The sequence below is a fragment of the Rhinolophus sinicus genome, chromosome 17 (genome assembly GCF_057876585.1).
Source record: "Rhinolophus sinicus isolate RSI-liver-muscle chromosome 17, RSI-T2T, whole genome shotgun sequence".
Lineage (NCBI taxonomy): Eukaryota > Metazoa > Chordata > Mammalia > Chiroptera > Rhinolophidae > Rhinolophus > Rhinolophus sinicus.
The window spans coordinates 130,705,444-130,732,407 of NC_142517.1; the positions used below are offsets into that span (position 1 = coordinate 130,705,444).

General features: G+C 34.6%; 1 protein-coding gene across 9 annotated transcripts in view; it reads left to right on the forward strand.

The window, feature by feature from the left end:
* R3HDM1 (R3H domain containing 1) overlaps positions 1-26,964 on the forward strand; it is a 111,670-nt gene that overhangs the window by 58,871 nt on the left and 25,835 nt on the right. For all 9 annotated transcript variants that reach the window (XM_088794108.1, XM_074335625.2, XM_074335626.2 and 6 more), the window contains 2 exons: positions 10,859-11,013; positions 13,450-13,601. In XM_088794108.1, coding sequence (XP_088650234.1) covers positions 10,859-11,013; positions 13,450-13,601 — 307 coding nt within the window. The remainder of the gene's footprint in view (positions 1-10,858; positions 11,014-13,449; positions 13,602-26,964) is intronic.

The window sequence follows — 26,964 nt, forward strand, 5'->3', positions numbered from 1 at the left end:
AAATAGCATCGATACTGAGATATGGATGTATATTCTGTAGTTTAGTATCAAATTGGCCTTGCTTACTTTACAAAACAGATACTTCCCCACAATATTGACACAAATTGCTATGAAAGATATCCTGTTTTCCTCCAACTTCTAGGTTAAATTCAGCCATATCACAGGAATGGTCTTTTTTTAAATTCTGATATACTGAAACACACTTTTTAATTGAAACAAGAATAATTTAGGTAGTTGCCAAGTTGGTGATGTATTGTGTCAGAATACTGGAAATACTCTTCTTATGTAGTATTTTATAAACGTAGTATTTTATAAACGTAATGGTGTAATACTTTTCATTCTCTAGAAATCTATTTCATCCTTCCTAATCTTCAACCTTCTCCCTCTTTTCCAGATCATGGGATTTTTTTTCTCATACTTGGCAGTCTTCAAACTATACTTTTGAAATTATTAGGACTATGTCCTTCCCCCTTCCTTAGTCTGAATAATTAGATAATGAACCTGAGCCACCAGGCCGCTTCTCTGAGTAACAGTCTGTAACAGTTGATGCTCAGCATCCTGAATATTTAAACACAGTTTCAAAGGAATTTGTGAATAACTTGAACACTTCCTTAAGACGTAAACTTTATTCAGGAAGTGTGCATAAAGCAAGGCATGCCTATAATTAGATGATCCTTTTCATGTTGTTAATAAATTACTAATGTTTTTGTCTTACATAGACAATACTTAGGTTCTTCTTATTTTTAATTTGATGAGTAGAATGTAAGATTTTGTTTGTTTTTAGTGCTTTCCAACTGAATATTTATAGCTTTGCTTATGATTATGGTAACTTTAACCATCACAGATCATATGGTCTTATGTCATTCGAAAAAGTCCAATAACCTTATTGCAACTTTTAATATCCTGCTCTTTAGAGAGTATACTCCGAAATTATATACTTTTTATCCAGTTACTGGGTTGTTGTAATTATTGGAATAAATGATCTCATCTTGACTTCTGGAAAAACAGTTTAGGTGCTGTCCTAATGCCAGTAGAATTTGCCTCCTGGGGTACCAGTCATACAAAACATCAAATATTAAATGATGCGCTTTTTAAATTTTTTTTTTAAATCTGTGACAGCCTTAGAAAGATTCCTCAGGCCGTAACAGCTTCCTGCTCATTGTGGGTCAAACCTGGTGGGTTTTCCTGCCTCGGGTGTAAAAATGAATGTAAAACTACTGAGTGTATCAAAAAGAGCCATTGCTTCACAAGAACTTAAAGACTTCACCCATAATACAGAATACAACCCCTCGTACGCAGGTGTCCAGGTTAAAGCTGGCATTGTCCCACTGGATAAAGTCTGACTTCTTGGCAAAGCAACTCACCTTTGTAGAGAGGAAAGCCAAATAATATAAAAATTCTGCAGGAATCTTCTGTGGGATATGGCAACAGAGTATACATTTTGAGCAGGGGCTGCCTTTGAGGCAAAATAGCAAAGCTAATACCCAAAGAGGAACACTGGAGATTGACATGGAAATACTCAAGCTGAGAGAGACAGACAAAGGGAGATGAAACCTGAAATACATCACCATTTGGGCATCCTCTTCCTCTTCCTAGTTGTTTTGAATACAGGTGAAATCTAATTATAATAAGGCAAGGAAGTGGAACCATTGAAATGCAGATGTCACATCCAATGCCTCTTGGGAGTAGTGGGCAGAACAAGTGAAGGAGAGGCTGTCCCAGGGAGAGGACATTATTGGCCGATCATATAAACTCTCATGTCTGGTCTTTTTTCAGCCTCCCAAGTGCATATAGTTACCATCTGGACTAACTGCTCAGCCTTTCACTCTGATTCCTAATGCGAATAGCAATGCTTATACTCACAAACAATCTTCAACTCAAATGACAGAAGTTTCCTGGTTGATGGATAATTCTCTGTTTTCCCATAATTAAATTTATCTTGAGACTTAGGTATGTTAAATTACAGTAAAAGTCTTCATTAACCAGAATTCTCAGAAAATTAAAAGAGGCCAGGTGTTTAGTGTTCCACTTATTTGAGCAGTATTACTGGAATATTCTTTCTACTTCAACATTTGTCCTTGAGAAAGGTAAAGTTTAGAATCATATTGCTGTGTGCAAATCCTAGCTACAACACTTACTAGCTGGTGACTGTGGACAAGGTATGCACGTCTCTGTACTTTTGTTTTATAATCTGAAAAATGGGAATAATAATTGTACGTCTTTCTTGAGGCTGTGAACATTAAAATGAGTTAGCATATGCAGAGTGCTTAGAATAGTGCCTGAAACCTAATAAATGTCATGTAAATATTAGCTACGAATATTACATTGTCATACTATGGAAGAAATGAAAATTAGGTAGTATTCTAAATGAAAAGGCATAGGAATTTGGGGCTAAATCTGTGTTTGGGCTGAATTCCAGAGTGGACATGGGAAGCTGACATATTCTAAAGTATTTAATCTTATATCTTGTTAGCTTCTTCCTTAGAGTTCATGCCTTCTTCCTTAGAGTTCAAAACAGTTAAGTTCTTTTGTCATCCTTTTATTATTAACTTGAGATCTAAATATGTTCTAAGAATATTTACTTAAATGCTTCCTTCCCATAGCCTTGTAAAATCCCTATTAATCAGTTCTGGAAACATTACATGGAAAAAGGTTTTGAAAAACTGTGTGTCATATGCTCCCATTTCTGTAAATGTGAATGGGTATGTACATTACTATCTGTGCACAAAAAGTAAGGCTACCCATATATGCAACATGTGATTATCTGTAATTGTTTTTACAAAAATGTTTTTCTCCAAAGTGTTTTTTTCTTTTTTTGTATTTTTCTAATTTTCTTCCATAAAGAACTATTTTATAATAAAATAAAGCTTTTTTGAAAGGCTTTTAATGTCCAGTTTTTTCGGAAATGTTCAAATAAAACTTTCATTTCCAGCTTTACATATTAGATATAAACTAAAACACTTCTGTGTTCTTCCTTATCAAGTAAGCACTTTGAGGTTAATTACATGAAATCTGATTTAGCTGCTGTGCATTTTTTCAGGAGAAACTTAATGAGTGATCCATGAATTTCAGACTGAGGTGATTTGTATTCATAGGATTGTTTCATTTTAATGAAAAGGCAATTAAATATGTTTAACCTTATTATAAACATGTTACCTTAAAACTTAAGTTTAGCTTTGGTATCAGAAGCCATTCACGACTTGTAGACAGTGGAAAACTGGCCATTCTTAGCCTGTCAGCACATAGGAAGCTCCTTTTTCTGTGTAGAAGCGTATATTATTTTCACTCCATTGTGTTAAGAATATATTTTTCCCTTTTGTATATTCAGTGAGTGTAAATAATGGAGTGCCCAGTTTTTTGGCTTAGCAGTGTGATAGCTGATACAGGTTTAGGTTGTTTTTGTTTTGTTCATTTTTGATGGGGATCATTTTTAAATTTCTAACTTTACCCTTAAGAAGCACACCATTGGGGTGGCTGGTTAGCTCCGTTGGTTAGAACCTGGTGCTAATAACACCAAGGTTGCTAGTTTGACCCCCACATGAGCCACTGTGAGCTGCACCCTCCTTTAAAAAAAAGAAGAAAAAAAGCACAACATTTCAGTTTTTTTAAAGACATACACAATCCAGGAGAGAACAATTTAATAAGAACTATTTTATGTTACCAGTAGAGTTTTAAGAAATGTGGGATAAGGCAAGGAAGGGATAGATGTACAGTGATACAGTCGTAGTAGAGGATTTTAACACCCCATTGACACCAATGAACAGATCTTCCAAAGAGAAAATAAACAAGGCAACAGCAGCCTTAAATGGCACACTAAACCAAATGAATTTAATTCATATATTTTTGAACATTTCACCCCAAAGCAGAAGAATATACATTCTTTTCAAGTGCACATGGAACATTTTCCAAGATAGACCACATGTTAAGCCACAGAACATGTCTCAATAAATTTAAGAAGATTGAAATCATTATCAAGCGTCTTTCTGACCACAATGGTATGAAACTAGAAATCAATTACAGGAAGAAAACTGAAAAACACATAAACACGTGGAGGCTAAATAACATGCTACTAAACAATGAACGGGTTAACAACAAGATCAAGGTAGAAATCGAAAGATACCTGAGACAAATGAAAATGGAAAAAACAACAACCGAAGATCTACAGAACACAATGAAAGCAGGCCTCACAGGGAAATTGACAGCAATACAGGCTGACCTCAAGAAACAAAAATCTCAAATAAGCAATAACCTTTCACTGTAAGGAACTAGAGAAAAAGCAACAAACAAAGCCCAAAGTGAGTAGAAGGAAGGAAATAATAAAGATCAGAGGGGAAATAAACAAAATGGAGTCTAAAAAAAGCAATGGAAAAGATCAGTAAAACCAAGAGCTGGTTCTTTGAAAAGAGAAACAAAATTGATAAACCTTCAACCACCCTCATCAAGGAAAAATGACAGGACCCAAATGAATAAAAGCAGAAATGGAAGAGGAGACATGACAACAAACACCACAGAAATGCAAAGTATTATAAGAAAGTGCTACAAACAGGGCGGCCAGTTAGCTCAGTTGGTTAGAGCATGGTGCTAATAACACCAAGGTTGTTGGTTTGATACCCACATGGGCCACTGTGAGCTACGCCCTCCTTAAAAGGAAAAGAAAATACTACGAACAATTATATGCCAACAAATGGGACAACATGGAAGAAATGAATAAATTACTAGAAATATACAATCTTCTGAGACTTAGTGAAGAAAAATCAGAAAATCTGAACAGACTGATTACTACAAACGAAATTGAATCAGTAATCAAAGAACTCCCAACATTGGACCGGTGGTTTCACAGGTGAATGTTACCAAACATTCAAAGAAGAATTAACACCTATTCTCAAACTATTCCCAAATAATTCAAGAGGAGGGAAGCTCTCAACTTCACTTTACAAGGCCACCATTACCCTGATTCCAAAACCAGACAAAGACATTGCAAAAAAAAAAATTGTAGGCTAATATCCCTGATGAACGTAGGTGCAAAAATCTTCAACAAAATCTTAGCAAACTGAATTCAGCAAACAATACATTAGAAAGATCATAAACCATAATGAAGTGGGATTTATCCCTGGGTTGCAGGGTTCAATATCCGTAAATCAATTAATGTGATACCCCACATAAACAAAATGAATGATAAAAAGCATGATCAATAGATGGAGAAAGTATGTTTCATGAAATCCAGCATACATTAATGGTAAACGCTCTCAGCAAAGTGAGAATAGAGGGAATATATCTCAACAATAGAGACCATATATGACATACCTACAGCTAACATACTCAACAGTAAAAAGCTGAAAGCATTTTCCTTAAGATCAGGAATAAGACAAGGATGTCCACTTTCACCACTTTTATTCAAGATAGTATTGGAAGTCCTAGCCACAGCAGACAGAAAAGAGAAATGAAAGACGTCCAAATTGAAAAGGAAGAAGTAAACTGTCATTATTTGCAGATGACATGATTTTATAGAGAGATTCCACTGCAGGAACAGCTGGGTGGGTCAGTTGGTTAGAGCACAAGCTCTTAACAACAGGGTTGCCTGTTCGATTCCCACATGGGCCAGTGAGCTGCACCCTCCACAACTAGATTGAAGACAACGAGCTGCCGCTGAACTTTCAGAGGGCTGGCCAGATGGCTCAGTTGGTTAGATTGCGAGCTCTCAACAAGGTTGCCGGTTTAATTCCACATGGGATGGTGGGCTGTGCCCCCTGCAACTAAGATTGAAAAACGGCTACTGGACTTTGAGCTGAGCTGTGCCCTCTACAACTAGATTGAAGGACAACAACTTGGAGCTGATGGGCCCTGGAGAAACACACTGTTCTGCAATATTTCCCAATAAAAAATTTAAAAATAAAAAAGATTTCACTACAAAAACCTATTAGAACTGATAAATGAATTCAGTAAAGCAGCAGAATACAAAATTAACATTCAGAATTTGTTACATTGTTATATACCAAAAGAGAAATTAAGAAAACAATCCCTTTTACAATTGCACACAAAAATAACCTAGGAATAAATTTAACCAAGAAGGTAGAAGACCTGTACTTAGAAATCTATAAAACACTGAAGAAAGAAATTGAAAATAATACAAATAAATAGAAACATATACCTTGCTCATGGATAGGAAGAATTAACATCCTTAAAATATCCATACTACCCAAAGCAATCTATAGATTCAGTGTAATCCTTATCAAAATACCAATGGCATTTTTCACAGAACTAGAACAGATACTCCTAAAATTTATATGGGACCGCAGAAGACCCCAAATAGCCACAACAATCTTGAGAAAGAAGAACAAAATTGGAGGTATCACACTACCTGATATCAAACTATACTACAAGACTATAAAAATCAAAACAGCCTGGTACTTGCATAAAAACAGACACACAGATCAATGGAACAGAATAGATAGCCCAGAAATAAACCCACACCTATATTGTCATTTTATATATGACAAAGGCAGCAAGAATATGCAATGGGGTAAAGACAGTCTCTTCAATAAATGGTGTTGGGAAAACTGAACAGATACATGGCCAAAAAAAAGATTAAATTGAACTACCTTCTGATACCATGTACAAGAATGTACTCAAAATGGATTAAAGACTTAAATGTAAGATCTGAAACCATAAAACTCTTAGAAGAAAACATAGGCAGTAAACATTCTGACATTGCTTCGTAATATTTTTTCTGATATAACTCATTGGGCAAGGGAAACAAAAGAAATATTAAAACAAATGGGACTATATCAAACTAAAAACATTTTGCACAACAAAGGAAACCATAAAAATGATAAGATGACCTACTGAATGGGAGAGATACTCACCAAAGATATATCCGATAATGGGTTAGCTTCCAAAATTTATGAAGAACTCATACAACTTAACACCAAAAAAAACCCCAAAGAATCCAATTAAAGAAATGGGCAGAGGACCTGAATAGACATTTCTCCAAAGAGGACCTACACATGGCCAGTAGACATATGAAAAAATGCTCAGTGTCACTAATCATCAGGGAAATGGCAAATTAAAATCTCAATGAGATATCACCTCATACCTGTCAGAATGGCTATCATCAAAATAAATCAACAAACAGGTGTTGGTGAGGATGTGGAGAAAAAGGAACCCTCAGACACTGTTGGTGGGATTGCAAATTGGTACAGCCACTATAGAAAACAGTGTGGAGGCTCCTCAAAAAATTCAAAGTAGAACTACCTTAAGATACAGCAGTTCCACTTCTGGGTATTTATCCAGAGAAATCCAAAACACTAATTCAAAAAGATACGTGCACTCCATGTGCACTTCAGCACTATTTACAGTAGCTATGATAAGGAAGCACCCAAAGTGTCCATCAATAGACAATTGAATAAAGAAGATGTACATATGTGCAATGGAATATTCTTCAGCCATAAAAAGGAATGAAATCTTGCCATTGGAAATCTTGAAATCTTGCGACAACATGGATGGACCTGGAGGGTATTATGTTAAGTGAAATTAGTCAGACAGTGAAATACAAATACAATATGATCTCACTTGTATGTGGAATCTAAAGAACAAAAAAATCCAAACAGACCCATAGATCCAGAGAACAAACTAATGGTTGCCAATGGGAGGGGGCCTGGGGAGCTGGGTGAAAATGGTGAAGGGATTCATCAGTACAATTGGTAGTTACAAAACAGTCACGGGGGATGTAAAGTACAGCATAGGGACTATAATCAGTAATATTGTAATAACGGTGTATAGTGCCAGGTGGGTACTAGACTAAGCAGGGGGATCACTGTGTAAATTGTATAAATCTCACCACTATGCTGTTCACCTGAAACTGTTGTGAAATAATATTGAATTTCAACTGTAATTGAAAAGTAAACATTAAAAAGCAATAAACAAAAATTATGGGATTAGTACAATAGCTTCTTAGCAAAAACATTTAAAGTGGTTGGCATTCTTATCAATAGCTCCACTGTTATTTAAGATCATGTTCCCTCTTTATGCTACTTTTGAATGAAGTACTAATATGAGTCGTTTTTCTGCTTTCACAGTCTTAAAATCGAGAAGTTTCGGCTAATTCTCATTGCTCTTCTACTTGTAAAATCATTGGTTCTCCACCAGTTCTCTACTTTCCACCCCACATACCATATCCAGCCACTCTTGACTATTCCTTATTCCTCAAATATATTACTCATTTTTCACTTTTTCCAGACTTTTTCTTTTAAGTCCAAGTTCAGATATCGCTAGCTATGAGTATCAGTCAGGATTAATTTCTCTTGTTTTCGTAAGACCCAATTTATTCTGCTTTTCTAATATGGTGTTGTGTCTAAGAATGCCTTTATGCCTAATTTCAAATATAGTATCCGTGGCTTATTCATCTTTATGTCACTCACCAGCACATCCTGGGCGCACAGCAGCCTTTTTACTACCCTTTGTAACCAATGACTAGGTGCTAGAGTCAAATGTTTTAGATTTTGTTTTGTTGTCACATTTTCAAAATGTACATGGTGTTTATGTGGAGAGTGCGTGTGTGTGTGTTGGCATTGATATAAATGGAGATTTGGCTTCATTAAGAAATCTGAAATACTATTGGGAATTCACAGATGCAAATTCCATTGTATAGTGTCCAAGTGACCCCACATTACAGCACTGTGACATGAAATCTATAGCTATTGAAAACTTTCTGTGTCTGACTTTCTTTTCATGAGAATTTTAGGCAGGAGGCCTCCAATGTGAATCTCTAAAAATTAGTAAATTTAAAGTGAGAACCACATTTGCACATAAATTTCCATTCTTTTTCAAAGTTTCTTTGTGGTTGTTTTTTTTTTCAAAGCAACCTGCAACTTTGTATATATTATGAATAAACTACAAAAGAAATACAAAAAAAAAAACATTTGAAGTTTCTTAGGGGGATGTTACTATTGAAGTCATGGTATTTTAAGTCAGATTATGTTACACTGATTTCTGCCACATGTCCACACATTTCTTTTTAATTCCAGTGGACTATAATTCTGACAAGTCTATTGTAAGAAGTTACTTTCCCAGTCTATAAAGAAATGAGCCCAAATTCTAATGTTGTGATATATATATGCGTGTGTGTGTGTGTGTGTGTGTGTGTGTGTGTGTGTATGTGTGTGTGTCCGCGCACGTGCAGTGGTGGCATTTCCAACACAAGAAAACAGTTTATATTCACATACCATTTTTCACTCCTGCCCTTTATTTTCCTAGGGGTGGAAATGTGTTAACTATATTTTTTGATAGTGTTCAGAATTTAGGGTATGAATTTGAAATACTTGTCATTAGATAAACTTAAGTATTATAAGACATTCAAAAGGAGAATGGTCTATGAAGTAGCATATATTATCAATCACTTTTATTACAGATAATGACAAAAATATACATTTTTTTGTACAAAGTTAGATTGGTGTGAAGTCATTTGAAACGTGGCCATAAAGCACGGTTGCCATACAAATAGCATTTTACAAAACGCTTCACTATTAAAAGTATTCACTAGAACTGCATTATACTTTGTTGTTGCTTAGTTATCAGATATACTTTGTATTTATGTCTTCAGAGAAGGTTGATGCTAGATTTTATTCAATTATGTCATCATTGAGCAGAATCATGGAGGCTTCCAGGCAACTACAGTGATGCTGTTGTATATAATCAATACCTGAGATGGAATCTCTGCCATTTCTGTTGCTTTAGGGATTAGTAAGGATGAAAGTGAAAACTGATAACTTATAAGATAGCAAACTACATTCATGATGTTATGCACCGGAAGTGCCATAGTTTGGTTCATCTTTGTAGAAACATTTTAAATATCCTGAAGCTAGAAGCTTAGTTATTTATTATCTGGTTTCTTTTTTTTTTTTTTTTTTTTTTTAAGATTTGTTGTAACTTCTAGTAGTTTATATAAGTCTTTAACTAAATGGTTTACCTGAAGGAATCCTCTTAGGATCAGGAAATTCATATTCACTACTCAAAACTTATCATTGTGGATTCTTTATTTAAATAACTGATAAATTCACTTGTTAAAAGTAAATTTGTATTCTTAACAGACTACTTAAATTACTAACAAGGTCTTCAGCTTAGGGAAGAGTTGTCCCTTAGATGACTGATCTGTGATTTCTGGCAGATTATTTAATCGTTTAAGTATCTATTTCTCTAATTACCTTAATACAATAAGGAAATATTCTTAAAATTTTACTAAATAATGCCATTTTCGTTGTACCTTTGACACATCCCTAATGTGAGGATTTATATCTTAGTGTTATTTATTTTATTTTAAACATTAAGACCATCATATAAACGTAGTCCCCCCTTCTCCCTTTTTTTGACCTCCAAGAAGTGCCAGCTTCATGGCCATGCAGCCTCTGCAGTTTCACAGGGTCCCATGCTTGGTGTAATATTCCCAACTCTAAATTCTCAATAATTTTTTAACAAAGGGCCGTACATTTTCCTTTTGCACTGGGCCCCACAAATTATGTAGCCAGTCCTGGTCTCCAGAAACTAGTTGTCATAATAGATTGTAGTACATAGTGAATAGTAATTCTCTATCTGTGACCCTATAAATTTGCTCACCTGCAAAGGAGTCTTTGTACACAAATTTTATTTGAATGTATTATGTGGGAGAAAAAAATGTAGCTGACTTGGGTTGCCTACATAGTACACCTTTTAAATGTTAGCTCTCATCATAGAGGGACATTTTGAGATTTGCTGTTTAAACAAAATTCTGTCATTTTAGAACACAAAAGTACTTACTTAAAATACAGAAACATCCTATTAAATGAAATAAATTCAAAGCGCAGTTTAACTCATTGTGCCGTTACAGGTTATCAAGTTATGCCCAACCAGCAACAAAACTACCAAGGAATAGTTGGAGTTCAGCAGCCCCCGAGTCAGAACCTCATTGGTGGCCAACCCAATGGCATTGGAAGTCAGATTCAAGGAGTCGTCATCCCCTATCCTTCAGTGCCATCATATCAGGTACGTGTCACTCTCATCTACTTTGGGTAGAGGTGATTTTGAATAAAGATGCCACAGTGCATTTTCTCTCTTTGTTTAATATAGGGACAGTGCTCTATGATATATAGCTTATAGTCTTTAAGAATTTTGTTAGTCATAGCAGCTTTGTTTATCCTTATTTTATTGCTTTTTCATTCCGTTCATTAATTTTTTTGAAAAAGTAACTGAACTACATTGATATTGGCAGGTAAATTTTGTCTGCCATTGTCTATGTTTTCAACTATATAAGTATGTAAACAAGTGCCTATTCTGTAAGTCAGCTCCTTAGAAAGTCTCTTGAGGAGTGTGCAATAGGAAGGAAAACAGAGATGGAGGGAGGTATTTGAAGCAGTGAGATAGAGTACAGACTGTAAATCCGTGTCTATAGTATAGAGAAGATTGTGCAGTTTCCCATGTTGAAACTGATTTTTTCCCACCTTAATTCCCCCAAAAGAATGACATGTCATATATTTAAAATGACATGGATTTTAATTTATACTTCTAAAGTAGAAATACCTATTGTTTCATAAATAAGTCAGATTTTTTTTTTTTAGAATAATATGGCACATTTTCAGAAATTTGTTTCACTTTCCTTCATCTTTTTGGAATAACTTGCAAGTAGTTTATTTTACTGGTCTTGTAGTTTTCCATAATTGAGTCTAATGTTAAGAAATCCAAAGGCCCTTTTCATTCATCTCAACAAGGTAAAAACCATCTAATTGGGAAGATAAATGTACGTGTATTTCATCTAAACATATGTAAACAAATTGGTGATAGTATTCAGACCGGTAACTGAAAGAATCATGAAATACAGCCATGAACAGATTAGAGACAGTACAGAAGTCTTCTGGGAAGCTATAAACCTTTAAGTAGCTCTTAAAAGAAAATTATGTGCATAAATTGGTTAAGAAAACATTTGGCGGATGGAGAAGTAGATGAGCAAAGGTGCTAGCATATTCCGTTTAATTCCAAAAAATTAAAATGTAAGAATGTGGAATTATCAAGGACTGTTGAGCACTGAGCGTATGTCTAGTTTTGAAGCCTCTTCATTACAGAAAGCAACAGGACAAAAAGAAAAGATACATCATGAAACTAGATAAAACCAAAAATAATAATCTCAGAATGTTATACTGCCTCAGTAGGTAAACTGAAATGTATTGAGTTGCATACTCAAACCAGTAACTTTCTTTGCAACAATTGAGCCAAATTGAAAGTAATAGATTACTGTGTATTTTGGAAAGACTAGTTACATTTCAGAAACATGCTATATAGATAAGACTGAGAAATTAATCATTAACCTAGAAATCACAGAGCCCAGATGTAGAGAAAAGTGAAGTAGTAAAGAACTGAGATTCTGGGGCCATAGGGCCCATTAGGTTCATGTCCTGACTTCCCTACTTCCTAGCTGTACAACCTCGGGCAAGTTCTTAACCTCAGTTATTTCCCCATCTATACAACAAGGATGATAAAAGTATCTTCTTAGGGTTGTTAGGAAGACTTGATATAATAATATACCTAACGTGTTTAGAACAGAACTTAAACATGGTAGTAAGTACTTGGTAAAAGTAACTTTCACTGTCATCACTATTACTAATATTATCATTGAGACTACTATTACTAACATTATCATCATAATCAGAAACTTTTATATTGGCTTTATTTACCAAAATCACTGTTGTCCAACTGTAATGTTGTGGCACATTTGTACATTAAGAACCCATTATGCCTATGTCATTTCTATTTTAGAAACCAGAGCACCAAAATACAGAATTGAAGAATCCATTTTGTTCATGTGGTCTCTATGTAGATAATACAGAACACAAAGAATTGAAAGATCCACTGTTCACCGAATGCCTACTGTGCTAGAACCTGTAAATGGAAATTATAATAGAGATCATACCTGCCCTGCAATGGAGTTGGCATCCCATTTTTTTTTCAGATAAGGAACTGTGGGACCTCACAATAGTTGTCATTTGTCCGATGACACATAGATAGTGAAGTGATGAAGCTGATCTCACATCCAAATACCTTACGCTGCAAAGCTCACACTCTTTTCGATCCAGTATCTCACTGGTACCCTACCTGAGTTTTACTTAGCATGTCATGTGGTCATCCTTATTTGGAAAGTTTCTTTTTTAAAATAGCTTTTACTTAGGGTCATAAGAATCTTTTTTCTTATAATCTAACGCATCTATCCTAGTGTACAATTGATAAATGCTAGCCAAAAAACAGTACCTGGCTGTAAAGAGCATAGAAATAAAGTGGTAGTGCTGTGGCCACCTTTTCCGGACAGGCTTTGGGCACTTTTAGCTTGTTCCTAACTGTTCATACTTGGAAAGTTTATGAAGGCTGGCGACATTAACATTTGCAAGGTTTTCAAGCACTTTTTTCCCCTCTAAATTGTCTTTCAAATTTTAGGTTTCACTGCCTCAAGGTTCTCAAGGAATTACCCATCAGACTTATCAACAGCCTGTTATTTTCCCTAATCAATCTAATCAAGGATCTATGCCCACCACAGGAATGCCAGTTTACTATAGTGTCATTCCACCCGGCCAACAAAATAGTCTAAGGTGAGTATGACTAAGAAACCTAATGCTATAGCTTCTCAGTGTTTATCAGGATTATGATCTGTTGCTACTTTTAAATTTGCCTATGGGGCATTACCTAAGCTCATTTTCTAATGTAGAATAGAAAAACTATGGTGCCATCTAATTTTTTTAATATTTCTTTTAACAAAATCAGTATAAGCTAAATATTCCATATGTAAATTAAAGAAGAGTCAAATTTTCTCTTCAAATTAGGCCAATCTCCTTTCACTTGTCCACGTGGGACAAAATAGTTGGCCATAGATCTTGGAGATTAAAGCGTTTGTTAATATTTAAGATTTCTGTGGGAGTTTGGGGAGAATGTATTCCCTTTATTTAACCTCAGAAGCAAAATACCTTGCTGAAATTTTTCAGGCTCTGGGGAGCTCATTTTTCATCAGTAAGATGAAAAGGAGAGGAGAGGAGAGACGTAAACAAGAGAAGCAAATGATAATAACTGTATTAAAGCAAGTCGTGAAATATTCCATTAGCTACTTCAGCTTGAAAAAGCAGAATCTTCTCTGATAAACCTAATGTGTCAAAAATAGTAATCTTACTTTGAATTGGGTGTCTTTAGTTTGTTATTCAGAATATACGTATTACAGTCCTTCATTAATTCTCATGACATCCCTGTAAGGTTGCTGCCAGAAGGGCCGTGCTGCTCTTTTTAAGAAGGGATCCTTAGTTATAATGGCTGATAAGAGGTTGTCACCCGGTTATGGTTGCAGATGGTATTTAGGGTTGAAGAGGAGATTGACATACTTGCTTCATTGAATCTGCTAGGAAATGGAGCCCTGGCTCTCAGTTTATTTATTGTCAGAAACACATACGCATACACCAGAGGAATTCACGTGGCTCTGTGGCTGCCACAGATCGAGGAAGCCTAGGCTTTTTAAATAGCCTGTTGGTTGTGAGTCTCACCGTAGCTTTGGAGTTTTGTGTTGGCTCCAGCTCTTTTGAAATACAGCTGCTACACCATGAAAATTTCAGAAATGTATACTGGGTTAAATTTCCCATTCGTTGTGAGAGTTTAAGTTCTATACTTTTTAGTCTGAGCCTCTTTTTCGAATTTATGTTAAGTTTGGGGGTCTATAATATCAATTCAGGTTCTGAGTTGTCAATCAGAGGCAGAATTCTGTGCTAAAACAGGTAAAGTGGATATTGTGAAAAGTGCTGAATTATCTACTTTTTAAGCCGAAGTGTAACCTTTCGTTTATTTGAGAGAAAATTACCAAAGTAATCATTCCTTTGTAGGGCAGAGGCTAAGAGAAATAGGTATGACTTAATACAGTGACTCATTTAAGACCAACAGACACCTGTTTTTATAAGTTATTTCTATAGGCCTGCATGCTGGGTAGGAGGGCTTTGAGGAAAGAAGATCAAACCTGTAAGATCGTGTGTAACAGGATCTTAGACTTTAAAACTTAACCGTGTTTGTTATTTTTATCAATCCCTCGAAACAAGAAAGATCTTGTCTACCCGACTTCTGAGGGAGCTAGCCCTGAGAGTGTGTATGAAGGAGAGAGAGCACAATTCTGGATCCCCCTCTGCTTTCAGCCTTATTTTAAGCATGATGGCAGAATCCAAAAGCTGTCAAGGAGGTGGTGATGGCTATACTTAGGAATAATTCATACAAACTTTTAGTCCCTGGGCCTGCTTTTGCAAGGAAAATAAAAATTTAGAGACCTAGCCGTGGCCTAAGGAATAGCTTGAAACACAGCAATTAAAAGTGAGATTCCCCAACAGCTTCCAACTGGAATCTTAAGGAAGTCTTTAAAATTACTCTCAGTTTAGAACTGTGACCTTGATGAGGCAGATAATTTTGAGACAAGCTAGCTGTAAATTGACAGCAGTGATGGTTGCCATATAACAAACTAGCATTGATTTCTTCCTCCTGTAGATTACCAATGTGAGAAATAGAATGTGTTGCATAAAAAGCAGGAATGTGTATCCTGTCACCTTTTAGACTAGTTATTTGGTAGGAATTCAAGTCACATACAGAGTTAATTAACGACCCTTTTGGGTGAAAAACATTTATTAACTAATGACCTTTTTCAAACTATAACAGCATTCTTTACAGAAAATTTTATTCTGAGCAGTATTTAATATAAACAAATTGCCATAATATTTCAGATTTCCAACTTAAAGATCAACTGTTGGCATTTATTATTAATCAGATCATTGAATTACCATCTGAGGGCTAATATATACAGACTATTCCTTCATAAATCTAGATTTGCAAGCTTGTATACATTATATTTTATCTTACATCTTCCAGAATATTTACATGCAGAGCAGAGGTTTGTCTGAATACTCACATACCTACAACAGGCCTGGCCCAGAGTAGAAGCTTGGTAAATCTGTACTGAATAAACACAGTTGTATTTTGGTTTTTTTTAAGATTTTTATTAAAATATAGCTAACATACAATATTATATTAGTTTCAGATGTACACCATAGTTATTCAACATTTATATACCTAAAGACGTTATCACCATGATAAATCCAGCAACCATCTGATACTGTACCATGCTATCACAATATTATTGACTATGTTCCCTATGCTGTACATTACATCCCCATGACTTATTTGTTTTATACCTGAAAACTTGAACCTCTTATTCCCCTTCACTTTTTCCCCACTTTTTTACTTTTTAATTGCAGTTGACATTCAGTGTTATTGTATATTAATTTCAGATGTACAGCAGAGGAGTTAGACATTTATATAATCTTAAGTGATCCCCCTGACTAGTCTATTACCCACCTAGCACTATACATAGTTATTACCATGTTATTAACTGTATTCCCTATGCTTTACTATACATCCCTGTGACTACTTTGTAACTACCAATTTGTACTTCTTAATGCATTCACCTTTTTTACCCTGTCTCCAACCCCCCTTCCATCTATCACCTCGATAAATCTAGTTACCCATCTGACACCATACATAGTCGTTACAATATTATTGACTATATTCCTTATTCTATACCCTACATCCCCATGACTACTTGTAACAACCAATTTGTACTTCTTAATCCATTCCCCTATTTCATTCAACCCCCAAGCCCCCACCATCTGGTGAACATCAAAATGTTCTCTGTATCTATGAGTTTGTTTCTGTTTTGTTTGTTTTGTTCTTTAAATTCCACATATAAGCACAATTACATTGTATCTGTCTTTGTCTGACATCATTCAGCACAGTACCCTCCAGGTCCATCTATGCCACCAAAGATGGCAAAAACCCATTGTCCTACGTGGCCAAGCAATATTCCATTGTATATATGTACCCCCTCCTCTTTATCCATTGGTCCGTCAATGGACACCTAGGCTGCCTCCACATCTTGGCTACTGTAAACAATGCTGCAATGAATATAGAGATGCGCATGTCCCTTTGAAGTAGCATTTTGGGTTTCTTTGGATAAATACACAGAAGTGGGATTATTGGGTCCTTTGTCTCTCGTTATAGCCTTTGTTTTAAAAGTATATATTTTTGTCTGGTATATGTATTGGTACCTCAGCTTTTTTTGGTTTTTTTCATTTCCATTTTCATGAAATATCATTTTCCCATCCCTTTACTTTCAGTCTGTGTGCGTCTTTCAATCTGAAGTGAGTCTCTTGTAGGCAGTATGTGTAAGGATCTTGTTTTCTTATTCATTCAGCCACCCTATCTTTTGATTGAAACATTTAATCTATTTACATTGTAAGTAATTGTTGATAGATATGTAGTTATTGCCATTTTATTCATATTTTTGGGTTTTTTGTTTGTTTTGTTTTTTTGTCTTAAAGAAGTTCCTCTAAGATTCCTTGGAATTCTGTTTTGGTGGTGGTGAACACCTTTAGCTTTTTCTTCTCTGGGAAACTCTTTATCTGTCCTTTGGTTCTAAATGATAGCCTTGTTGGGTAGAGTAATCTTGGTTGTAGGTCCTTGCTTTTCATTGCTTTGAGTATTTCCTGCCAATTTTTCCTGGCCTGGAAAGTTTCTGTTGAGAAGTCAGCTGATAGTATTGTGGGAGCTCCGTTGTAGGTAACTTAACTGCTTGTCTCTTGCTGCCTCTAAGATTCTTTCTTTGTTTTTAACCTTAGCATTTAATTATGATGTATCTTGGTGTAGGCCTCTTTGGGTCCTTCTTGTTTGGGACCCTCTGTGCTTCCTGGGCTTGTATGCCTATTTCCTTAGCCAGGTTAGGAAAGTTTTCTGTGATTGTTTCTTCAAATAGGTTTTCAATTGCTTGCTGTCTCTCTTCTGGTACGTCTCTGATGCTAATGTCGGTACGCTTGATGTTGTCCCAGAGGCCCCTTAAACTGTCCTCAGTTTTTTTGGATTCTTTTTTCTTTTTGTTGTTCTGATTAGGTGTTACCTGCAACTTTATCTTCTAAGTCGCTAATTCAGTCCTCAGTTTAATCTAATCTGTTGTTGGTTTCCTCTAATGTTTCCTTCATTTCAGTTATTGTAATCTTTGTTTCTGACTGATTCTTTTTTATGTTTTCTATCTCATTTTTGTTTTTTACCTACATCTTTGTTGAGGTTCTCACTGAGATCATTGAGCATCCTTATAACCAGTGTTTGGAACTCTATGTCTGGTAGATTGCTTGTCTCCATTTTATTTAGTTCTTTTTCTGGAACTTTGTTCTGTTCTTTTATTTCAGACATGTTTCTTTGTCTCCCCATTTTGGCTGCCTCCCTATGTGTGGTTCTATGTATTAGGTAGGGCTGCTATCTCTCCCGGTCTTAGTAGGGTGGCCATGTGTAGTAGGTGTCCTGTGGGATTCAGTGACAGTCTTTCTGATGACCTCAGCCAGATACTCCCAGGTGTGTCCCTTGTGTGGGTTGTGTATGCCCTCCTGTTCTAGTTGAGCTTTGGTTGCTGTTTACATGTCAGTGGGAGGGATTGACCTTCAGGCTGATGGGTTGTGAGGACTGGCCGTTCTGAACACACTTCTTTAATGACATAGGGCAGCTTGCACATATGTTTTTGTACATATATGTAATTAGTTCTCATTTATGTGCTATATTATTGGACTTAATATTATTATTTAGTTTCTGTAACCTCTATGTCCTTTTTAAACTTTTCATTAGACTTTTATATTACAAAATAAATTATGCCTGTTGACGTATGTGAAACAATTAGTACAATGAAGTGTAAAAGGAAAGCTAATCATCATGTCCCATTCTGCCCCCACCTTTATGTCACCAGTGCTTACAAGCTGGTGTGCATTCTGTTGTATTAGCCTCCTGCTTGTACAAACATATACACATATACATGCACGTATATTAGAACTGGTTGATAGGTTCTAGTAAAATTTTTCCCTATTAATATATTGTGAATATCAGATGGGTAAATATTAGTCTAAAACATTCTGTTGTGGGCTTATTTTTTTGTTTTGTTGTCTTTTTTTTTTTGTTTTAATTTTTTCACAAACATAATTTTACATAAATGGGATTGTGTCATAGTCAGTTTTTGTTGTTATTCTAAGCTCCTTCTCTCTCCCCATCCCTTCCACTTGGATCATTTCCCACAAATTGGGTAACCCATGTTTCTATCCTGGTTTGTATCTTCTCTCACTTTTCTTTTTGCGCCTAATCACATACTAACATAAATATGGGTGTGGAAACATGAGCGAGATTGATTGGCATAGACATATGAAATGGAGTTTATAAATAATTTTACATGTAAATCAGTGTACAACTTGGTTTTGTTTTTTATGTGGTTATATATATTTCTGTATATGGTTATGGTACTTGTATATGGTGAGAGAATTTAGTCCATTCAAACTTAGTATTACAACTGATAATAGATTTTTTTTTCTGTCACCTTACATTTGTTTGTTTATTTTAACCGCACTCTACTTACAACTACATGCTTGATTGGTCACTTTGCCATTTATTCAGAAGTCCAAATGTATGCCATATTCCTTGAGGCTCTTCATCATGGAATCTCACTGATCTTATATCAGATCACGAGATGGTCTAAATTAGCTACTTTTTTAGATAACTGAATATTGTGCCATTCGGCGTTAGTTGTCAGATGGCATGATGTAGTTAGAAAGAACATGGGTTGGAATCAAAACCTGATTTCAAGCCTTTGTGACTTTAGGCAAATTAGTCTTTGCACCTTGGTTTTCTCATTTACAAAATAAGAATAATACCTCACAGAATTGGTATGAAGGATAACATGTCTAGGACTTCGTATATGGAAAGTACGTATTCCAAAATACATACTTGCCTATGTTCTTAAGTAGAGTACACTGAAAATAGGGAAACAATTTATTGGTGATTCAGAGCCACAGTCGAGCATCAGTGATTATATTATGCCTCCACAGTATTTTGAAGCATGTTGGGGATATTTTTATTTACAGATTCTCCTTGACTTAGAATGGGGTTATATCCTATCCTGATAAACCCATCCTAAATTGAAGATATTGTAAGTCAAAATGCATTTAATACACCTAACCTACCAAATATCATAGCTTAGCCCAGCCTACCTTAAACATGCTCAGAACACTTACATTAGCCTACTGTTGGGCAGAATCATCTAACACAATGAATACACTATAGAGTATCATTTGTTTATCCTCGTAAGCGCGTGCCTGACTGGGATCTATGGTCAGCTGCCGCTGCCCAGCATCACAAGAGTGTATCATACAGCATATTGTTAGCCCTGGAAAAGATCAAAGTTGGAAATGCAAAGTAAGGTTTCTACTGAGTGCTTATCTCTTTCGCACCATCACAGGGTCAAAAAACAGTAAGTCGAACTATCGTAGTTTGAGGATCGGCTGTACTTTCTAAACTTATAATCTCTTTCCTTGCTCTCAGTTATTGTCATTGTAGCTGCTTTAAATCTGCAATGGAGTTACCAGAATTGAGTTGTTAAAAAAAAGACTGAGTCAGAGCCTAGAGAACTCTACCAAGAAAAAAGGTTGTGATATAGTAGAGGAATTTGTGACATATTTTAACAGTTCACGTACCTTTAGTACTTACCTGGTTCTGAGCTGTGTTCCAGATTATTGTAATGGCTAGACACTTCCCTGGAAAGCAACTAAGAAAGCTGGAAGAAACTATAGAATGTCATTAGTTTGTCCTTAAAGCAGCAAATAGTTTTTATTTTAGGTGTTATTCCCAAATAGACTAAATATAGTAAGATGTGAATTTCTTCACTGTGCCTTTTTTTTTCTGATATACTTATGTGTTCTATGTAACCAGAATCTGTATCTTTGTTCTTTTCTGGTATGCCAAATCAGTACTTCTTCAATGATACTCCCTTTTTGGATTTAAGAAAATACATTTTATTTACCTCACTGAATTTGAAATCTACATTTTTACAAAAACATTAAGGTGAGAGATGAAATCTATATTACATTATCTCTTCAGAGCTTCTTACATAAGAAAAAATATGTACAGTTGATGTTGTTAACAGCTAGCCTAGAGAAATAAAATATAGTTAGAAAGTTACGTTCAGTGCTGAAACATTGCCTCTTAGAACATTCATTTTATGTTCATTGGATGTAACAGCTTTTTACTATTTTGTAGGCATGTATTTATCAGCAAAATTAATTAGTAAGTGAAGTTTTACTAACAAAAATGTTGTTAAATGGGAAAGGAAGAGAATGTTATAGCTATTTCATTTTTTGTGAACTCAATAAAAATGAGCGGTACTAGTAATATTTTAGTCTAAAATAATAATATTTAACAGGTACCTTTAAAGAATGGGGTGGAGGGAAGTGATATTTCATGCAAAAAGGTCTCATTTTATGCTTAAGTAAACTGATCATATTTGAGGCTCTTCCTCAGTCTCTCTCAACGAGTTTCTGTTGAATAAAATCCAAAATATTTCTCCTACATCTGTATTTTGTCTATTAAAACAGTCTTTCTCTGTTTAACTCATTTGGGTCTTTCTGATTATACATATGATATAGTCATTGTAGAAAATTTGACAATATGAAAAGTTTCAAAATGTGAAAAAAATGCAAATCAACAACATTCTTACCACCCAGAGGTAATCACTGTTAACTTTTAGAGAGAGCATCCTTTTCTTAACTGAAAAAAACAAGTGTTTGTATCCTGAAGGGGAAAACAGTAGAAAGAGATTTGCTGGTACAGGAGAGAAGGGAGAGTTGTAAGGTCCCCAAGGAGAGTGAGAGCCAACACTCAAATGGAAGTGGGTTAGCCGTAGATAAAGAGTGCAGAGGATTTGTGATGGGAAGTAGAGGAAGAGCAAAGTACACGGGCACAGATACTGGTAGGTGAATAGGTGTGGTGAGGAATTTATGAAAATTCTTTTCTGATTGCTTTGCTTTTCTCACTGATTTAGGATTCAAGATGGGAAGTGCATTATTAAAGAGTAGATTAATGTTTTAAAGTTTTGTTTTGTTTTTAATTCTAAGATCCAGTACAATTACATTTCAAAAGGAAAGCATCCAGGTGTAGGGAAATGTGGCAAATATGTCTGATAAAAGCTTATATAAAACATTTTTGTCGCTTCTGTACGTTCTAGACTAATTACAGTGAGATTCTACAAATAAACAATTCACAGAGATAAATAGTTTACTCGGTGAAAACTAGTAATGAATGGTGACATGAGAAAACATTCACTCTCACCAGCATTCTAAAAAATGAGAATTAAGGCAACTTTAACAACAAACAAAGGAGGGTAAGACACTTAGTTAATAGTACTGTGCATAGAGACAAACATCGGTGGTTGCTCAGACATATGAAGCCCATTTTCTGTAAATCAGTCTGATGCTATTTAACAAAATACAAAACTGCTATGCTTTTTTTCTCTAAGTCTACCTCTAAAAGTTTACCGCAAATATAATCCACCCCCAAATCAAAATTGCTGCAAAGCAAGTTATAACTGTTATTAATAACTATTAATAACTGCTGTTATTAACAGGAAAATTCAACAAAAATGATCCAAACAAAACATGGAGTTTTTGTTTCTTCATTTGTTTGTTCTGTTAATTTGTTGCTTTCAGTTTTATATCCTACATATCAGTGAAGTCATACAGTTTTTTACTTTTTCTGTCTGACTTACTTTGCTTAGCATAATAATCTCAAGAACCATCATTGTTGTTGCAAATGACACTATTTCATCTTTTATGTGAGTAGTACTCCATTGTGTATATATACCACATCGTCTTTATTTATAGATGATGTATTATGGAATTATACACTTGAAACCTATGTAATTTTAATAATCGTCACCTCAATAAATTTTAATTATAAAAAGAAATATGGAGTAACCTTTGAATAATTTAAGCTTCCAATTTCCTTTTTTTATTTTTCTGCTAGACTGATTAAGTTTGGTTTAAATTATAGTAAAATTTGCTCATTTGTCACAGATGGTGAATCATTGGGACCAATGAGTTTCAAAGTGTTTTCAAAGAGTTAAATGCTTCACTCTCTCTAAAACAGAAGAATTAAATGTGTGATATTCAGACTACTACAGTTCCTGAATGGATAATATTGATTACTTAAATAAAGCATCTTTAGAGAATGCAGCACTTTACCAAGTAATGTTATTAAGTTCAAGAAGCTTGTTTAACTGTCATTGGCAATAGGACATCAGATGTTTTAAAAAAAGCAGAAAACCAAATGACTTCCTAGCATACCTTGCCAATTATTCATAAATGTTCAACATATCAACTTTAGTAGTCACTAAAAGGTGTAGCAGATGTGGGGTTGCTTTTCAAATGAATTATTGCTTGAGAAGAATACACAGTCATACTCTCCCATCAAAAATAATAATTAAAATAGCAATCATGATATTTTCAAAATCATAAAGAAAAGAGAGGCTTGATGACAATAACATTTTTATGTAGTTTCCCATACTATTGCTTTTCCTAAATCATCATCTTTTTGTGGGCAACTTCATATAATAAGACTTCTTTGTGAATACTTTTTCTGTACACACCATTTTTTCCCCTTTGCCATTTCCTTATTTATCTTGTTTGTAAACAGCGTTATTGAGGTAAAATTCACATACCATACAATTTACCCAGTTAAATTATACAATTTAATAGTTTTTGGTATATCACCACAATCAATTTTAGAACATTTTTGTCACCTCAAAAGAAACCTGAGATGAAAGCAAACCAAGTTCCCATCAACAGATAAATGGATAAAGGAAATGTAATGTACACATGTAATCGACTGTTATTTAGCTTTAAAAAGGAACAAAATTTTGACACATGCTACATTGTGGATGAATCTTGAAGACATTATGCTTTGTGAAATAAGTCAGTCACAAAAGGACAAATAGTGTATGATTCTACTTATGTGAGGTACCTAGAGTAGTCAAATTCATAGAAACAGAAGGTAGGATAGTGATTGCCAGGGACTGAGGAATGGAAGAATGAAGAAATGCTATTTAATGGGTACAACTTCAGTTTTGCAAGATGCAAAGAGTTCTGGAGGTGGATGGTGGTGATAATTGTACAACAATGTGAATGCACTTAATGGCACTGAACTGTACACGTAGAAATGGTTAAGATGGTAAATTACATGTTATATACATCTTACCAAAATTAAATTTTTTTAGTATGAATATGTAGATGAAGGAAAAAGGGAAAGAAACTCTACTCTTTAGCTATCACCCTGACCCTTCCACCCCCAGCACCAGCATCTCCCTGCCATTAGTCTGACTTTCTGTCTGTATAGATTTCCCTGTTATAGACATTTCATATGAATGAAATAACATGTGGTCTTAAGATTGGTTGGTTTTTAAGTTTCATCCATGTGATAGCATATATCAGCAGTTCATTTCTTTTTAAGGTAGCTAAATAATATTCCATTGTATGAATACAACATTGTGTTTATCCATCTGTAAGGTAATGAACATTTGAACTGTTTCCATCTTTTGACTGTTAATGAATAGTACTGCTATAAACATTAGTTTTTATGTGGACCTACATTTTCATTTCTCTTAGGTATATATCTAGGAGTGGAATCTCTGGGTCATATGGTAATTATTTTAATCATTTGAGGAACTGCCGAACTGTTTTCCAAAGTAGTTATACCATTTACATTTCCATAAGCAATGCGTTAAGTGACCCAATTTCTCCACATCCTTGCCAACACTTTTAAATTATCTGACTTTTTTATTATAGCCATTCCAGTAGGTCTGAAATGATCATCTCAATGTGATTTTGATTTTGATTTCCTTATGAATAATGCTATTGAATATCTTTTTGTGTGCTTATTAGCCATTTCTATATCTTCCTTGGAGAAATATCTATTCCAATCCTTTGCCCAAGTTAATTGGCTATATGTATTTTTATTATTGAATTTTAAGAATTCTTCAGATGTTCTGATACAAGTCCCTTAGCAGATGTATGACTTGCAAATATCTTCTCCCATTTTGTGGGTTGTCTTTTTACTTCCTTGATGCAGTCCTTTACGTGCAAAAGGTTTTAACTTTGATGAAGTCTAGTTTATCTCTTTTTCTTTTGTTTCTTGTGCTTTTGGTGTCATTTCAAAGAATTCATTACCCCAAATCCACAATTACAAAGATCTTGTAATTTTTATCTTCGTCTTTGTGTCTATATTTTCTTACAAAAATTTTATGGTTTTAGCTGACATTTAGATTTTTTTATACATTTTTAGTTAATTTTTTTTTATGGTATGAGACAAGCATTCAACTTCATTCTCTTGCACATGGCTATCTGTTTGTCCCAGTACCATTTGTTGAAAAGACTATTCTTTCCCATTGAATGTCACGCTTATTAAAAATGAGATGATCATAGATGTCTGGGTTTATTCCTGGACTTCTTTTCTATTACGTTACATGTCTGTCCTGTGCCAGTGCCACACTGTACCTACGAAGTTTTGAAATTGGGATGTGCGAGTTCTCCCAACATTGTTCTTTATCAACATTGTGTAGGCTCTTCTGGGTCCCTTGCAATTACACATGAATTTTAGTCGGCTTGTCCATTTCTACAGTGAAGTCATCTGGGATTCTGATGGGGATTGCTTTGAATCTGTAGATTAATTTGAAATATTGGCATCTTAACTGTTAGGTCTTCCATTCCAAGAACATGGGGTTTTTTCCAGTTATTTATTTAGATCATTAGTTTCTTTCAACAATATTTCTGTAGTTTTCAAAGTAATAATTTCACACTTTTTATTAAATTTATTCCTAAGTATTTTCTTTTTGATGATACATACTATAAAAGGAATTGTTTTAACTTCATTTTGACTCTGTATTGCAAGTGTATAGAAATGCAATTTATTTTTATATATTGACTTTGTCTACCATAACCTTGTTGAACTCATTTACCAGTTATAATACCTTTTTAGTGAATTTCTTGGGTTTTTCCATATGCATAATCATGTCATCTGTGAAGAGATGGTTTTACTTCATTTTCAATCTGGATACATTTATTTCTTTTCTTTTTTTTTTTTTTTTTTCTTTTTTTTTCTTTTTTTTTTTTTTTTTTGGCCTAATTGCTCTGGCTAGAACCTCAGTACATTGTTCAATAAAAGTAGTGAGAGGGGACATTCTTGCTTCGTTCATGATTTTTAGGGAGAGAGCGTCTAGTCTTTCACCTTAAGTATGATGTTAGCTGTGGATTTTTCATAGATACTTTGTTATCAGATTGAAGAAATTTCTGTCTAGTCCTAGTTCATTATTTTTGTCATGGAAGAGTGTTAAATTTTAAGTATATTTTCTGCACCTATTGAGATGGTCACATGATTTTTGTTTTTTGTTCTGTTGATATGATGTATTACAGTAATTGATTTTCAGATATTAAATGACCCTGGTATTCTTGGGATAAATCCTACTTGGTTTTGGTGTATAATTCTTTTTATATATTGCTGGATTCGGTTTGCTAATATTTTGTTAAGGATTTTTGTATCTGTATTCGAAGGAAATATTGGTCTTGTTTTCTTGTGATTCCTTTATCTGGTTTTAGTATTAGTGTAATACTGGCCTCATAGAATGAGTTGGGAAGTGTTCTCTTTTATCCTTTGGAAGAGTTTATGAAGAATTGTTGTTAATTTTTCTTAAAATGTTTCATAAAATTCAGTGATGAAACCTGTGCAGGGAGTGTATGTGTGTGTAAGTTGTTTTTTGATTACTACTTTAAACTCTTCATTTGTTATAGGTCTATTCAGATTATCTATTTCTCCTAGAGTCCATTTTGGTAGCTTGTATATTTCTAGGAATTTGATCTAATTTGTTGATACAGTTTTTCAGTGTTCCTTTATTATTACTCTTTGTATTTCTGTAGAGTCAGTAATAATCTCCCCTTTTCATTTCTGATTCTAGTAATTTGAGTTTTCTCGTTTTGTTGGTCAATTTAACAAATAGGTTGTCAATTTTGTTGATCTTTTCAGTGAACCAGCTTT